This window comes from Rhinolophus ferrumequinum, chromosome 7, assembly GCF_004115265.2.
Source record: "Rhinolophus ferrumequinum isolate MPI-CBG mRhiFer1 chromosome 7, mRhiFer1_v1.p, whole genome shotgun sequence".
NCBI lineage: Eukaryota > Metazoa > Chordata > Mammalia > Chiroptera > Rhinolophidae > Rhinolophus > Rhinolophus ferrumequinum.
Window position 1 is genome coordinate 45079060 of NC_046290.1, and position 17717 is coordinate 45096776.

The 17717-nt window shown below is 33.6% G+C and overlaps 1 protein-coding gene across 3 annotated transcripts in view; it reads left to right on the top strand.

Annotated features, from left to right (window-relative positions):
* The window catches only part of BDP1 (B double prime 1, subunit of RNA polymerase III transcription initiation factor IIIB), an 81366-nt gene that overhangs the window by 23950 nt on the left and 39699 nt on the right, over positions 1–17717 (top strand). For all 3 annotated transcript variants that reach the window (XM_033110450.1, XM_033110452.1, XM_033110451.1), the window contains exons 11-19: positions 875–1022; positions 4191–4349; positions 4898–5057; positions 6614–6705; positions 7836–8040; positions 8865–8998; positions 14310–15501; positions 16201–16388; positions 16832–17054. In XM_033110450.1, the coding sequence (XP_032966341.1) occupies positions 875–1022; positions 4191–4349; positions 4898–5057; positions 6614–6705; positions 7836–8040; positions 8865–8998; positions 14310–15501; positions 16201–16388; positions 16832–17054 (2501 nt within the window). The remainder of the gene's footprint in view (positions 1–874; positions 1023–4190; positions 4350–4897; positions 5058–6613; positions 6706–7835; positions 8041–8864; positions 8999–14309; positions 15502–16200; positions 16389–16831; positions 17055–17717) is intronic.

A 17717-nucleotide genomic window follows, 5' to 3' on the forward strand; every position in this document is an offset into this window, starting at 1 on the left:
TTGGCCTCTTTCCTTGGGATTTCATGTATAGATTACTTAAAGCTGATACTCAAGTAGAGAGGAGAGAAAGATACTAGCAGACCAGAATAACCTTTTTATAGAATTTAAATTTTATGTAGTTCAGCCTCACCAATATGATTTTAATAAATGAATCCTGGTAGGTAGCATAGTGTGATTTATAGACACCAAAATACTATGCTCTTTTGTGGCTAACTTATTATTAAAGACATTGCATATAAAGCAAATTTGCTCAATGATTAAGAAATTGGACTTCGGAAATCAAGCAGACCTTGGTTTAGAGTCTAGCTCTTTTTTTGCCAACTGTGACCTTGTTCAAATCACTTAAGATCTTTGAACTCAGATTCTTTTTCTTTGTGATGGTGTTCATATTAATATGTCTTAATAGGATTGTTTTGAATATTAAATGCGATATTCATCTGATGGATTTAGAGTTTCTGTCACTTAGTGAGTACTCAATAAGTGATCACTATTATTGTGTTACTAATTACGACACTTCTGAAGGAGCAGAATAGCCAACTCCACTTTAAGTTTCCTAACTAGACACATACAAAAGAAGTCAATTTAACCACTTAAAATTTAAGCAAGATAAAGGAAGATGCTACAAACTGCTCAGGAAATTTGGGCTGATCCTCAAAACACAAACAGTTATGAGTGATTGATTTTTTATTAATAACTCTAAAAATATAATCTATTCCTTGCATATAGGAACTAGAATGTTGAATGGATGAATGATTTATAAAAGATGGTGTTGTATGTAAACTTTACAACACCATGTATATTGTTGTCCTTTGAACTTTAAAATATAGATTTTTTGCTATCATTTTTTAGACTAACATGCATTTTGCATTCATAGATGAATGTCAGTCTTTAAGGCCTGAGATAAATGAAGATGAAGGCTGTAAGGAACAGAAGCTCTCCAGTGTACAGAACACAGATGACACTGCGGATTTATCCTCCAGTGACAAAGTGGAGAAGAAAACTGGCCCTATCCATTCATCAAGGTATTTTATATTTTTTCCTGACTTTGTTTGCATCTTTCGTCAGTTACTGAGAGAGGAGTGTAAAGTCTCCAACTGTAATTGTGAATTGGCTAATTTCTCGTTTCAGTTATATTTGGTTTTTTTAATGTATTTTTAAGCTCTGTTATTAGGTGTATACATATCTAGAATTGTTGTATCTTGGCGAAATTGCCCTTTTATCATGATATTCTGATATTGCGCTTTGTTCTGGTGCTTACTATGCCACTATAGCTTTCTTGTGATAGTGTTTGCATGGATTTATCATTTTCTATAAAGATTTTCTCTTTAGTTTCGGTTTTTAGGAGTTTGAATGTGATGTATCCTGGTAAGTTTTTTTGTTGTTCTTTTTAAAATTGTGGTAAAAAACACATAACATGAGATCTCTTCTAACATAATTTTAAAGTGTATCTACAGTATTGTTAACTATAAGCATAATGTTGTACAACACATCTCTGGAACTTTTTCTTATCCTGTGACTGAAATTCTATATCCATTGAACAGCAACTCCGTATTTCCTTCTTAACTTTTAGTCCTTGGCAACCACCAGTCTACTTTCTGTTTCTATGAGTTTGATTACTTTAGACACCTCACATAAGTGGAATCATGCAATGTTTCTCCCTCTGTGACTGGTTTATTTCACTAGCATAATGTTTTGAAGGTTCATCCATGTTATATGACAAGATTTCCTTTTTTTAATGGACGAATAATATTCCATTGTATGTATACATCATATTGTCTTTATTCATTTCACCTGTCAATGGACATTTAAGTTGTTTCCATCTCTTGGCTATTGTGAATAATGCTTCAATAAACATGGGAGTGCAGTATCTTTTTGAGATCCTGTTTTCAATTCTCTGGATAAATACACAGAAGAGGGACTGGTGGATCATATGGTAGTTCTATTTTTAATTTTTTAAGGAATTTCCATACTATTTTCCATAGTGGCTGCTCCATTTTATGTTCCCTCCAATAGTGCACAAGGATTCCAGTTTCTTTATATCATCGCCAACACTTGTTATTAATTATTATTATTTTTTAAAATAATGCACATCCTACCAGATTTGAGATAATACTTCACTGTGGTTTTGATTGGTATTTCTCTGACGATTAGTGATGTTGAGCATCTTTACATGTAACTTTTGGCCATTTGATGTGTTCTTTGGATCTATTAAGTTCTTTTCCCATCTTTTATTTGAGTTATTTGGTTTTTTGGCCATGAATTGTAGGAGTTCCTTTTATATTCTCAATATTAAGTCCTTATCAGGTACATGGTTTGCAAATATATTCTCCCATTCCATACTTTGCGTTTGGACTCTGTTAGATTATTTCCTTTGCTGTGCAGAAGCTATTGAGTTTGATACAGTTTCACTTGTCTACTTTTGCTTTTGTTTCCTGTGCTTTTGGTGTTATAGCCAAGAAATCATTGCCTATACCAATGTTATGAAGCTTTTCTCATGTGTTTTCTTCTAGTTTTATAGTTTAAGGTGTTACCTTTAAGTCTTTAATCCATTTTGAGTTGATTTTTGTTTATGGTATAAGATAAAGAAAGGTCCAATTTCATTTTTTTGCATGTGGATATCCAGCTTTCCCAATATCATTTGAAGACTATCCTTTCCCTCTTGTGTAGTTTGGCACCCATTTGACCCTATATGTGTGGGTTTATTTCTGAGCTGTCTATTCTGTTCTATCGGTCTGCATGTCTGATTTCTGAAAAATTTGATGAAAGTTATTTATCTCATGTAGAAATATACACATATGCATATACGCCAATTTATTCATACAGCTCAGAATGTTAATAGTTTCTTTGAAGCTGAGCCATGGACGTCTGATTGCTAGGTGACAGACTTCCACATTATGACGTCAGAGATACAACTAATTTCATAAACTATGCACAAAACAATACTGATTCGTTTTTCTAATATAGGGGAAAAAGAACCTCGTAATGACTTAAAATCTCAACAGGTTTAATAAAACAACAAGCTGACTCTAAAGTTGTTATATACACAAAAGCAAAAGGTCGTTAGTATTAAAGACCATTTTGAGAAACAGCTCTGGAGAGGAAATGTATTAAGACTTCTAAAGCTAGAGTAATTAAAGGAGTATATATAGTACCGGTACAGAGACAGATTGACTCAGAGGAACTGAATGTAGAGTCTAAGAAGAGGTGTAGGAATTTGATATATGGCAGAGGTAGTAGCATTAGGAATTAGTGGGTGAAGAATAAACTAACCATTCATTAGATGGTGTTGAGATATGAAAAATATAATATTAGATCCCTGTTTCACCCTGTACACTAATTTCTGGATAAAGACTACATGTATAAAGCAGATCTTTAAACTTTTACAAGAAAATATAGGAAAATATCTTTGTGATGTCAAGGAGTTTTTAAGACATAAAAAGCACAAACTTTAATAAATGAAATTAATAAATTTATAGTAAAAAAATACTTCTGTTGACAAAAGGCTCTAAAGAAAGTAAAAGGCTAGCTATTTATTGGGAGGTTTTATATGTAACTTCTAATCAAAAAAGAACAAAGAGCTCCTGCTAATTAGTTGGAGAATGCCAATAGAAAAAAATGAGCGAAAATAAAAAAAGTATGGCTAAATATGAATATGTGTTGAATCTGAGTGCTAGTTAGTACATGGCCATAGTTTATATTATTGTTAATTGAAATAATAATACTACAGTCCTCCCTTTGCATAGTACTGTGTTAACTGCAACTTGGGAATATTGGAACTATGTCCTCGATTTACTCGACTTTGGTTAACAGTATAAATCCATGCAAAGCAAGGACTGTCTATATAAAATTTTAACAAAAGATAATTCCTAAAAATTATTATGATTTTAAACATAGATTTGATTTGTGAACCCCATATAATTAAGAGGTTTTCCTTTTGTGACTTTTTGAGCACTTTCCCAAGCATGTTAATTTGTGGTGGCTACTTTTCTTTGAAGGAATGGTTTTTGAATAACATGGTACGAGTAGGATCATAGAAAAACCAAAATACCCATTTCGATTATTCATAATATGAAGGATTATCTTCCAAAATGTTGGTTTCGTATACAGTATTTTAAAAAATATTTTAAATAATTAGTATAAACTATGCATTACTAAGAATTTTTCTCCTCCTGATGTTTCCATTTTCTTAGTAGTCAAACTGATGCCATTTCTGTAGCAACTGAGACTTCAGAATCGAGCATTTCAGATTTGGATTCATTGGAAGTTGGAATTAGAGCATTGTGTGAAGTGAATAATGCTGAGACTAGTTGTACAGAAGAAGGAAATACTGACTTAAAAAATAAATCACTGTGAGTATTTTATATGGTAGGATTTTAAAATTTATTTTCAATAATTTCTTATCATGTAAGAATTTATAACATTGCTCCTTTAGGTAGTAGAAGAGAACTGTAGACCATTTAATATGTAATTGCACTGTACGGAATGGAGATAATTTTATTTTATTCCCCATTTTTCTATCATCATTTAATTTAATATTTATTTTTAAGGATATATATTATTTGGTATTTCATCTAATCCTGGTTTGAAATGCTACCTTTATTGTATACTGAAATCATGTATATTTTGGAGTCATCTCAGTTTTCTTTTGTGTTTCATTTACCTGTTTATTCATCTATCAGTACCATAGTGTTTTAATTATTGATGCTTAATAGTATATTTTTAACATTCGATAGAACAAGTTATTTCCCCTTTATTGCTCTTTCTCAATTTCTTTGCCACTCTTACCATAGGTTAGCTTAAAGGAGTTCTTTTCTGACTCTGAGTGGACTTTCAAAGAATTTTTCAGAATTTAATATGCCTGAATGATGGTGCAATTTAAATAATGTTAATTTTTTAGGGAAACTGATCAAATAGAAAATGTTAAACCGATGGCTAGAGGACGACTCCAGAGACCTAAACCCAATTTGTCAAGGGCAGTGGGGAAGAAATTAGTTCTTTCACAAGGTAAAACAGATGCAGAGAGCAAGCGTTTACATCCAGAAACTTCAGTTGAAAAGGTATGGAGTAAGAGACTTTATGGAAATTAAAATTATAACAATTTTCTGTAAATCGTGGGACTAAAAATGTTTAGCTATAATTACCAAGTGATGTTATTGATACTAAAACAAAGATACATGAAATTACACATGAGTATTAAGTTTGTCTTACTAATCTACGATTTTCTAGTCTATGCATTTTCTTTAGAATCAAGGGCAAACTTCAAACATCCTCAATAATGACAAATCTGTCTTTTCTTTAAATATATAAAATTTTTATTCAAAATATTTTTTAAACCAGCTATACATAAAATTCCCACAACCCTTTCATTTAAACACACATACATTCCTGTTTGTCATTTATAAACTTTATCTTTTTATGTATGGAAACATTTATGTAGTTTTTATTCATAACACATAAAATTTAAAACTTTTTTCTGTGAAACCATTTATACATTTTTGGGGTTAACTGATCTTTTAAATAGTTGCATCAGGATAATGTATTATTAATTTAACCATTTCTTTAATGGTGGATGTTTAGGTTATTTCCATATTTTTTAACTCTTGAAATAAAAGCAAACAATTTTGTAAATAGGGCTTTCTTAAGGATAAGGCAAAGGATAAATTTCCAGGCATGGTGGGATTAAATGGGTCAGAATATCATTTTTCATACTTTTATGGCTCTTAATAAGCATTGTCAAACTGACAGTCAAATAAATGAATCTATTTACATTACTACAAGCATTAAATGAATGTTCCTGTTTCCTTATAGTCCTGCCAGCATGATATTGTTATAAACTTTTTATTTTGGCTAAAATACTTTTAAAAATGTTAGTCTGCCTTTTTCCCTCTTATGTGAAATATTTTTTATCATACTTTTAATATAGTTAATTTTTATCTTACAAGATATTTTTATATTCTAGGAAATTGGAGAAATACAGATTCATGTAAAAATTAAAACGAAAACTACTTGTAATTTCATTATCCAGATGCAACCAACCTTTTAACATCTAATCCTTACAGCTTTTTTTTTTTTCCCAAACAAAATTTAGTATTAATTCAGTTTTGTATCCTTCTTTGGTATGTAACGTTTCATAAATATTTTTCCATATCATTAAACATCTTTTGAAAACAGGTTTTTAGTGACTTTATAATATTCTGTCAATGGATGTGATTGAATTTATTTAACCCTTTACTCATTATTGAATATTTTGTCTATTTATAGTGTTTGCTATTTTACATAATTTTCCAGTGAACACCCTTGTACTTAAATCTTTGTCTAAATATTTTCTTAGAATGGAGGCTTAGAAACTGTATTACTGGGTCAAAGAGTATGAACATTTTTAAGGGTCTTGATTAATATTGGCAAAAGGCTTTCCAGAAAGGATATACCAATTTGTACTTCTGTCCATAATGTATGAGATTATGTTTTATAATACTTACATTTGTATGTATGATTTTAAAACTCTTCTAATTAGAAGTACAAAGGAAATTTTACTGTTTTAATTTCCACTTATTTAATTACAAAATTTGAACTTTATGTTAAGTAGATTAAATGTAAAAAATTGAATTCGTAGACTCACATGGAAAAGGATAAAATGAAAACATCTGACATTTCTAGAATGGAGAAAACAGAGAGAGAGAACTCAGAAGCTGATACTGTATCTAAGTAAGTACTTAGGAAGTAGAATAAAAATAGTAACTCTTAGGAATGATTGTAACAACTAGTTTTCTATTTGATAATGTCAGAATTTAATTTTAGCTAATGTACTCTAAGTCCATTTTTAACTATAGGTGTTGTTGAAATATTTTGATGATGCTATACTTAATACTATAGAAATAAATTATGATATGGATCCATTGAGCTAGCAATTACATTTCTCCCTCAACTTATTAACAAAATTATTAACAGTCTTGTTAGATAAATTAATGGTTAAGATATATATTCCTGAATAATTTTGTTTATATCAAGAGGTTTCAAATAGGAATATTTAACTTGCAGTGGACATCCAGAATAGGCCTTGCTCCAGGATGAATCTGAACCAGTGGATATGACTGTACACTTATGCCGTAATCTGTTTCCAGTGCCCTGGAGGTGTACATTACACCGTAGTATCCTGAGTGGGAAATAGTATTACATGCTTGTTAGGTGTAGGTTTTTTCAAATTTTGTGATGAAAAGTTGATTTTTTTGGGGGGGAGAAGGGGAACAGGACTTTATTGAGGAACACTGCATATTTCCAGGACTTTTTCCAGGTCAGGTTGTTGTCCTTTCAATCTTAGCTGTGGAGGGCGCAGTTCAGCTCCAGGTCTGGTTGTCGTTGTTAGTTGCAGGGGGCGCAGCCCACCATCACTTGCAGGAGTCGAACCGGCAACCTTGTGGTTGAGAGGACATGCTCCAACCACTGAGCCATCCCGGAGCTCAGTGGCAGCTCAGCTCAAGGTGCTGTGTTCAATCTTAGTTGCAGGGGGCAGAGCCCACCATCCCTTGTGGGAATCAAGGAGTCGAACCAGCAGTCTTGTGGTTGCAAGCCCACTGGCCCATGTGGGAGTCGAAATGCAAGCCTTCGGCGTCAGGAGCATGGAGCTCCAACCGCCTGAGCTACCGGGCCGGCCCTGAAAAAGTTGATTTTAAAACGCTTTTTATACTCAGGCTTCCAGGACTATGTCTGTTCCAAAGAGTTAAGGTGTATAAGTATGAAATATCTATTACAAATGGTTTACTTCATATCTGGGAGAAGGGAATACTGAAAAGCTAGCATGTGACTTCAGAATAACCATTGATTTTATTCCTTTGTAATTGTTCTAGTTTGAGTGAAAAAATATGTCTGCAGGAAGATGATCAACCAAAGGCTTTCAGACCTGCACGACTAATTAGAGGCCGATTTCAGAGGCCAAAGCCCAATGTAGATAAAGCTGCTGAAAGAAAAGAAATTCTTGCATCACAGGAAGAAATTGGGGCCAATGTAGAAAAGAATGAAAATGAATCTTGTATTGATAGAGATGTAAGTACTCTGATTCCTCCCAGTTTTTTTTAAGTACGTAAGCCTCCTTTCACTCCCTTTTAAAAACAGCAATACTATATAATTATGTACATTGTTCATTAAATATAAGGCCAAAATCTCATAGCCAGAAGCTTTACTAATTGTAAAGCCATTTAACTCCCAGCTTTCTGAATTTTGATCACTTATGTGATACATCATTGGCTTTCACCTTCCCTCTTTCCGCATGTTTGGATTTTTTTCCCCATTACTCAGCAGGTGTTTGAATTACTCTTCCCTTTTGAAAATAATAGCTAGATATATGAATTTTTACTCTGGCTTAAACAAAATAAAGTGTTAAAAGCACGCTTCTAAAATATAATTCTAAGAATGAAGATTATGGAGTTTAGATTATTTATATAACTAGTCTTCGTGATAAGGGTAACAGGTGGCATAATTTGAGAATTTAATTTCTTTTGTTATAAGTTCCCAAGGAACTTATAGTTATAAGTTCCCTTAGTTCCCAAGGTCTATAATGTGATTATAATAATAAGAATGATACAGAAAGAGACCCTAGGGAATAATTTTTACAGATGAGACTGAAGCAGTAACTTGCTTTCTGACTGGGAGGAAAAGGGGGGCTTTGAGATGAGGTAAAAGTTGTGGCTTATGAAATTTGCTAAGATATCTTAAAATAAAACATTAAAAAGTGTCCCTTGAATATCATTTTATAATTTTGAAATGTTTACCATTTTCCTTGTACTCAAATTAGACAAAATGAACTCTTTTATAAATGGTTGTTTCATTTTGAAACCTAAAACTGTTTTTAAAATGTGTTTGTTATTAAGACTCCTGAACAAATAGAAGATCAGTTATGTAAAAATTTTGAGTGTGAAGACATCACATCACAATCTGAAAAAAAAGATACTTCTTTTCAAAATGTGCAACTGGATGAGCCCAAGGCTCTTGATGAATGTCTAAGGTAAGCCTCATCTTACTGTTTATGTAACTTTTGAATTTTGTATAAAGTTTTAAAAATTGTTAATCAGTTTTTAAAAACAAAAGCAAATCAGACTGATTTGTTTTCTGTATATCAAGTTATATAATACATATAAATATAACTTCATTTTTCAAGGCAATTTATATCATAACCTTCATGTTGAATTCTAGTTATTTCCAGATTTGAAGAGAGCTACTTATCACAAAATAGACCTTGAGTTAATATGGGTCGCATTATCACTTAACATGCATATTAAATTAGATGTCTATGTCCAAATGTGAAAATCCTAATTTTCTTATTGTTTCTTTGGGATTAGATGGATCACATACTGTCTTTACTTAAGGTTTACATAAATTTTATGTAAAACCCCTATGTAAAGATCCATACTTCTCATAGCCAAAGCTTTTTATATTTGTTATTTCCCCTCTGGAGAGCAGCAAACTAGATTGATGGAATTATTAGTGTACTTAAATTTTTTTTTTCCTTTTGGGAATATTTAATGTGTACAAAAGCACATTAAACAGGAAAATGGACTCCCATGTACCTATTGTCTAGTTTCTACAATTATAATATTTTTCCAGTCTTTACATTTAAAGTCTGGCCTATCCTGTACTTTCTTATACTAGCTGTATTAGGCTGTTTAAATAATACCTAATCTGAGAGTGAAAGCTAGGCTTCCTGAACTGTTTTAAAGATTTTTATTAGAAAACAGGAAAATTCCTTTATTCCTCACTTCTTTCTCTTCTCTTTTGCTTCTTACTTCCTTCCCTTTCCTCCACTCCCAAACTGTTTTACTATTCTGCCACAGAATCTCTCTGCAATAGCATTACTTGTTATATATCTTGGATACAGATATTAGTTATAGATATCTGACAGTTTGGATTTTTTGTTTATATTTTTTCAGTTTACTGGACTCTATTTAATAGTTCATGTGGTTTAGTAGAAAATTAAGTTTTTCCTTTAGTGGTCTTTGGCTTTTAGAACCCTGATGCATATTGTTTATAACTACTATCCAGTCTGATGTCAACAACTTTCCTTTCCAAGTGTCCTTTCTGTTTTATCATGTGATCTTTCTGGTCTTTGAATCTCCCACATCCTTAAAAACAATTCTAAGATTCTGTGTTTTATCAAATCATGTGCCTCTTTATACCGCATTTCCCCGAAAATAAGAGCTGGTCTTATATTAATTTTTGCTCCAAAAGACGCATTAGGGCTTATTTTCAGGGGATGTCTTATGTTTTCATGTACAACAGTTTACATTTATTCATGTACAACAATCTACATTTATCCATTTATTCACGTACAAAAATCTATAATTATTCAAACACAGTCATGTCATGTTCTAGAGCATCGTCCTAACTCTCCAAACCCCGAATTCTGGCTTGAATTTCTTGCGACTCCATTTCCTGTAGAACCATTGGCCCCAATCTCTCATGTCCAGCAATAGAGCTCTCCTTAAATGAGCACTTCTTGTCCATGGAGCCTGCTCGTAGTGCATTGGCAACACAGCTGTCAGTGATTTTATCCCATGAATTCTTTGCCCAAGTAACGATCTCTTGCAGGCTAGGCTTCACAAAGTTTCCACACTGATTTCTCTCCATTCTATTTTCAATGTAGCCATTGATTTCCATGCGCAAATGCTCCTTGAATGGCTTGTTTATTGCAATATCAAGAGACTGGAGATAGGCAGTCATTCCTGCGGGAATCATTATTTGAGCTATTCTTCTCTCTGCAAGGAAGCTCTTCATGTCTTTAGCGTGGTGAGTGCTGGCTGATTCCCAGACTAGCAGACCTCTTTGGCCACCTCACAAAACAAGTAGCAGCGTTAAATCGACTCACTTCCTTATAACTGCTTGTGTGTACCAGGCTTTTTCGGTTTCAAGAACATAAATGCCTAAAACGCATTCAACCTTATCTTTCTTGCCCTTTAGTGATGAGTAGAGGGGAGGATTTCTTTCCATCCGGGCGAATTGCCAAAATACAGGTAACACGTGCACTTTCGTAAACAGTGGAGGGAATGTAGATTGATGAGGCACCCCTGTGATCAATTGTCGTTTGAGATCCTTGGCCCATAGACACTGCAGTTTCATCCATAGCAATCATGTTGGAGAGCTGGTATTTAGAAAAATCGATGCCATCAACAAAGGACTTGAATGCAAGTGCACGTTTAATAACTTCAGTATCTTCCAGCTTGAACAGTGTTGTCAATCTTACAGACAGTTCATATCGCTGAAGGAAGCCATCCAGCCAGTGTTGTGATGCTTTGAATTCTTCTGGGGATATTTCTAAGTGTGGTGCCATTGCAAGGGCAAATGCTTGAATATCAGCCCCTGCGCACAACCAAAGCCTTTGCTCTCCTGTCGGCAATCCAATCACAGATGATGTCTTCCAGCTCAGGAAATAATGGTTGTCGACCTGATCCACACTTGTGCTTCTTAGCGTTTCCCTCTCCACCTGTTGACTGAGGTTATCGTACTCTTCTCGCCATTTTTGGACCATTCGGAGATCCGCCTTCTTCTCTTTGCAGAAAGCCGTAAGATTCTTGCCCCGGGAGTCCTCCATGATTCCTTTCTTGTACTCATCTTTCTGGGGGTCAAAATATTATTCCCTTTAAATCTACCATTAAATCAAGTGTTAATTGAAAACTTACGAGACAGGAATGGCAACAAAAATGATGACAGTTTTAAGAATGATGGTCCACACAAAAGTGACGAAAAATTGCAGGCACCAAAATTCAGAAAACGTTTCTTTATTTCACATGAGGGTATTAAGTATGTCCGTTACAACACACGACATGTTGAATTATGAAGATTCATATAAGACACAACCGCATCCATTCATTAAGTGCGCACGTTATTCGTGTGTTGTGTCTGTACTCTGATTGGTTATTTGGCAATAAGTCTCGAGTTCATCTGTTTGCATAGGCGTTTACCTTTTGTCCAAAGGTGTCCTCTTGGGTATTTACAAATACTTAATTGTAATTTATATTATCATTTATTTTATAATTCAGTACGTCCGTCGTGTTTTGCAATGGACATACTAAATGCATCCGTCTGGCTGATGATCTTAACTGGGGCTTATTTTTGGAGTAGGGCTTATATTATGAGCATCCTGAAAAATCATGCTAGGGCTTATTTTCCAGTTAGGTCTTATTTTCGGGGAAATACGGTATCTAACAGGCAGTTCTCCCTCCTCCCCAAACACTTGAACTGTTCAAGATGCTATGTAAGAGAAGGAGAAAATAAAGAGACTCTGAGATGAAGAATGCATTAAAAATTCTACTTGATTAGATAAAGTAGCGAATATATTTTTGAAGCTTATTCCTCTAGGCTAATTTTGCATCCTGTATACTTCATGTAAATGTTTTGGGGTTAGAGTCATGATTGGTGAGTTATCTTATGGAGGTTTATAAATATTTTGTAGATTCTTAAACTCTTATTTGAGAAAAACATATGTGGGCCGTGGAACAGATTTATAGTTTCGTGCACATGCCTTCTCCTATTTTCTTCAATTGTGATCCTCTTTCTTTCTTTGCTTTTTCCCTTAAATTTTGTGATCTGAGGAGAGAGAGTGTATCCATTGCATGTTTTAAGTTGGGAAATAATGTAGTTGAGTTACTGCCCTTCAGTTAATTGTGCGGCTGATATGAGCTCTATGAAAGAAGTTCTGTAGTGTTCACCATTGTATTCCCACTTCCTAGCACATGACTTTCTGGCATGTAATAGGTGCTTAGAACTATATGTTTATTGATTGTTCATGAACTCTAAGTAATATGATATTTATTATTTCTTCATAAAAGTTAAGCTTATTAAAGTCCTTTTATTGCTTAGAGACAATCTTAGCAGATAGAATATAATCATTCCATATTTGTATCTTAAAATCTAAATTGATATTGAAGTAATGAAATTATTAATAAGGTATTTGCTTACAAAGCATTTATGTGTTTTAAGAATATGCTAGTATTTAAAATACGACTTTATAAAGACACTTTATCTTTTCCCATGATGACCAAACCAAGATTGCTTGCACAGGAACCTCACTAAAAGTTAGATATTTCTGGATGGAGATGAAAAGTATCGTAAGTCAGAAAACAGAATGAAATCCACTGAGGACTAACCAAATTAAATTTCCTTTATTGATTTTTGCACTGAACATTATCAGTTACTGAAGTTGATAAATATAAAGCACCTCAATTATATAAATAAGTACAATTTGAAAAGCAGTCTTTTTCCTAACGTCCTTGTGTGATCAAAAATTGCATTATGAAAAACTGTTGTTTCAATGAAGAAAGATAGGTTAGGACCTAGACGAGTTCAAACAGCAATAATATTGTTTTAAATCTTTTTCTAAAAGCTGTTAAGTGTATACACTTATTCAGACTAACATTGCTGAATAAATCTAGTGTTTCATTTGAACTAGCTTTTGCCTGAGATTTAATGATCTTTCTTAACCAGTCACTAAGAGCTCTTCATTCATTTATATATTTTTATTGGTTTTTCCATCTAGTACTGTGATAAAATGCAAACCAAGGTGCTGCTGCTTTTCTGGAGAATGAGGTGCTTGTTCTAGGTAGTGATTGTTTTATGCCCAGTAGCATTCAGCAAACTGCAAAATATTGTTTATTTAATCTTTGCTTGTATTCCCAATGTGTATTATGAAATCACAGCTCTTAGAGAAATGTCTATACAGGAAATCTCATTTTTAATTATTTTTAAAAAGTGAGGAGTAACAGACCTAGTTCTTAATCATAAGGTTGTATCTTATTCAAATCATGCCTCCATCCAGCTGTCTAAGATGCTAGTCAAGTCTGGCCATGTAAATGAGGTTCTTAACTCTTATGGAAACGCATATATCTGTGTAAAGGATAGTGGGAGCAAGATGTGAGAATAGCAGACACAAATTGGCCTAGCTCCGATGTAAAGAACTGGAGAGTCTTTCTCACCAGTATTTGCAAAGGATGGTGTGGCTGACAATTAGGAAGAAACTACTGAGGGCTAGTTGGCAGCTACTCTAATTGACCTTATTGATGGACTTCTCTTTACATTTCTATGTTACTAGATATGTTTAATTATTTCAAAATTTTACCATAATTTCAAAAGATGGAATTTGTTTTTTCCCTTTTAATTTTTAAATTGTACCCAGATATTTTTGGTGCTTCTTTAGTTTGTTTGTTTTTTTTTTTTTTTTTTTTTTTGATAGTTCCTGGTATTTTAGTCGTCATTTCCTAACATTATCTCTCCAACAGGCAGTCTGGTTTAAAATTTGATTGTATGTCTTTTTTTTTTTTAAATAGTATTCAAGAGAATAGTAAAGGAAATATACTCAAACAAATTCCAATTGTAAAGAATCGATTTCAGAAACCAAAGCCAAATATAGGAAGGAGACCTGGAAGAAGAGATATTTTATCAAAGGAAGAGGTATCAGAGGATATTCTTGCCTCTGGGGAAAAGACAGCAGCAAGACTGGAAACCTCACCAAAGGAGAAGGTACCAGTGGAGGGTAACACTACTAAGGAAATGGAGTCAGAGTTAGAAGAAACTGGAAGAAGAGACATCTCTACCAGGGAGAAAATACCAGAAATGATTGACATCAATGTGGAAATGGAGACAGATTTGAAAGAAACTGGAAGGGAGATGACCCCAAGGGAGAAGATACCAGAGATGACTGATACCACTGAGGGAAGAGAGACAGATTTGGAAGAAACTGGAAGGAGAGAAATATCCCTACAGGAAAATGCCCCAGAAGAGGTCCACACTGTAGGTGAAGGGGAGATGGGTTTGAAAGAAACTGGAAGGGAGATGTCCCCAAAGGAGAAGATACCAGAGATGACTGATACCGCTGAGGAAAGAGAGACAGATTTGGAAGAAACTGGAAGAAGAGAAATATCCCTACAGGCAAATGCTCCAGAAGAGGTCCACACTGTAGGTGAAGGGGAGACGGGTTTGAAAGAAACTGGAAAGGAGATGTCCCCAAGGGAGAAGATACCAGAGGTGACTGATGTCACTGAGGAAAGAGAGACAGATTTGGAAGAAACTGAAAGAAGAGAAATATCCACACAAGAAAAGGCCCCAGAGGTCAAAACTGCAGGTGAAATGGAGACAGATTTGAAAGAAATTGAAAAAGAAATTTCTCCAAGGGAAAAGGTGCTATTGGAGATCAGTGTTACAGGGGAAATGGAGATTAATGTGAAAGAAACTAGAAAAAGAGACATTTCCCTGATGGAAAAGGAATCAGGAAAGATGACTGTCATTGAAGAAACACAGGCAGATTTGAAAGAAACTGAAAGAAAAATTTCCTTGAGGGAAAGTGGATCAGAAGAGATCAGTGCTACGGAGGAAATGGCAGATTTGGAAAAAACTGGAAAAATAGACGTTTCTCTAAGGAAAAATGAACCAGAGGAGACTGGGACCTCAAGACAAACTGAGACAGATTCAATGCAGAGCAGCAGTGGGGACTGTGGCGCTTTGCCTCCACTGAATATAACAGTATGTATTTTTCTGTCCGTTAAAATTTTTTTGAATACTGTTTCAGAGAAACATTATCAAAATAATTTCATGATTATTACCCTTAAGTTCAACAATGTTTAAAATCTCAAGAGCCTAAAGTTTTTCCCAGCCCTTAATTCTGTGTTTCAGGACCGTGAAGAAACTATATATTCTTTTTTAAAAAATGTTTTTAAAAATTTTAATTGTAGAAAAGTTACTATTCTTAATGTCAGTTTGAAGTTAATCTTTAAATAAAAGGAATATAGGAAATTGGACTGAATTTGCTAACTCTAGTATAAACATACACTGGAATTATTTCTTTTGGCCATCAATCACTTTTTCTTTTTTTCCTGTCCCACCCTACTTTACTCCATTTTTAAAAGTTCTTTTTATTAAAGGTTTCAGTTACTTGAATTTCATGCCATTCTAACGTTTTCAAGGGCTCTTTTTTTCTAACTTGTTTTGTTTGGGTAGGTAATAATGGCATTTGTGGTTAGGAAAAATCGTAATACACAATATAAAAAGAGTTTTCTTCCTGAATTTTATGTTTTAACATTTGTAAATTAAATTTTATTTAAAAATTAATAAAAAACAAACTTCTGGATTTTTAAAGAAAAATGGTGAGAATGTAGTAGGCTTTTGTTTGAAATGCTTAAGGAATTTTGTATATGTGCTGATTTACTGTGACTATTTTTCCAGAACATTAACAGTGAAGTACCATCCATGGTCCATACATCTGTAGAAGAAAACAGAAATTCTGAAAAGGAAGTATCAAGTCAGTTGAGTCATTTGAAGACTTCTTCACAGACTTCTGAACATGATAGAACAGAAGACCATGGGATGCGATCTCCAGATATTTCTGAGAAGTTTTCAGATATGAATTTAAGGTACAAGTATATAGATCTGTGTGTTTTTAAAGAAAGAGCACATAAAGTTATATTTGCAGATTATGTTAAGTGAGGTCTTAAGACATAATATCTATAGTATAGTGTTAGATATTTGAAGGTGGTTTTGAGAAGAGTGGGAGTGAAGATTGAAGTCATTCTGACAGTTGATTGTGAGAATTAATAACATACGGAATTGTATGTAATACACACTCCTAAGTCAATATGAGTGTGACAAACCTGTATTTTCTTTGTGCAAGGATAATTCCTAGGCTTATATCTGGATTGTACCACTCATGTTTTTCAGGATCTACTAAATAGTCTGATCTGTTTTCCTGTTAGGAATTAGAATTAAATGTATATTGCCAATCTCTAAAGTTGTCTTAAGACTCCGCTCCCACTGCCCTTCAGTTCATTCTAAAGCTTGATAATCCTTGTTCCAAAAGCAAATCTCTTCCTCAAGAACAGAAGCCATCTGAAATCAAGCCAGCACCTTTTGTGAGAATTCGATTCAAAAGACCAAAACCAAACTTATCAAGAGCAGCTTTAAAGAGAGAGACTACGGGACTAGAAAAATATGTATCTGGGAAGAAATTGGAAACAGATAAGACGGAAACTATTATGGTAGAACAGGATGATGAACAAATGAATACTCTCTCTTCTCAACATGTGAGTGATATTTTAAGATGGAGGTTTTTGTTTTACTTATTATGTTTACTGAAGTAAAACACCATATTTCCTCATATAATTTTTACTGCATGTGGTGGTGTTATAGCTATTCTTAATGTGCTTCATTGTTCCTCATGGTTTGTGTAAGAATCTCAAATCTCTGATGATGGGCAATTGTGTCATGGGAAGGAATTTAAGAGGCCTGGGTTCTAGTTCAAGTTATGACCTTTATTTGCTATGTGACCATAGCCAGATGATGCAGTTTGTTTCTTCATAGGAAAAATGGGAATGACAATCATTTTTCATTCTGTTGTGAAGGTAAAAAGTTAAAGCTTGATATGAGTGAAAGGAGATATTTTATTTACTTGGTCCATAGCAGAGTAAGATTGTATGATGTAGCATCAAAAACTTTGAAATACAGTGATAGCAGTCATAAATTGTTGTAAACATGTACTTCTTTGAATTAAAATCCTTATTTTGCATCTTAAAAAAGCATAGTTCTTACTATGCTTGAACATTTGTACTTTTTTCTCCTTGTATTTAAAAAGGTAAATCACTTTTTCCTATTTTTTTCTGATTATAAATATTTCACATTAGAAAAAATATATAATCTAAAAAGCAAAAGTTGTTTATAATGCCCCATCTCTCCTGCCCAAGTTAATC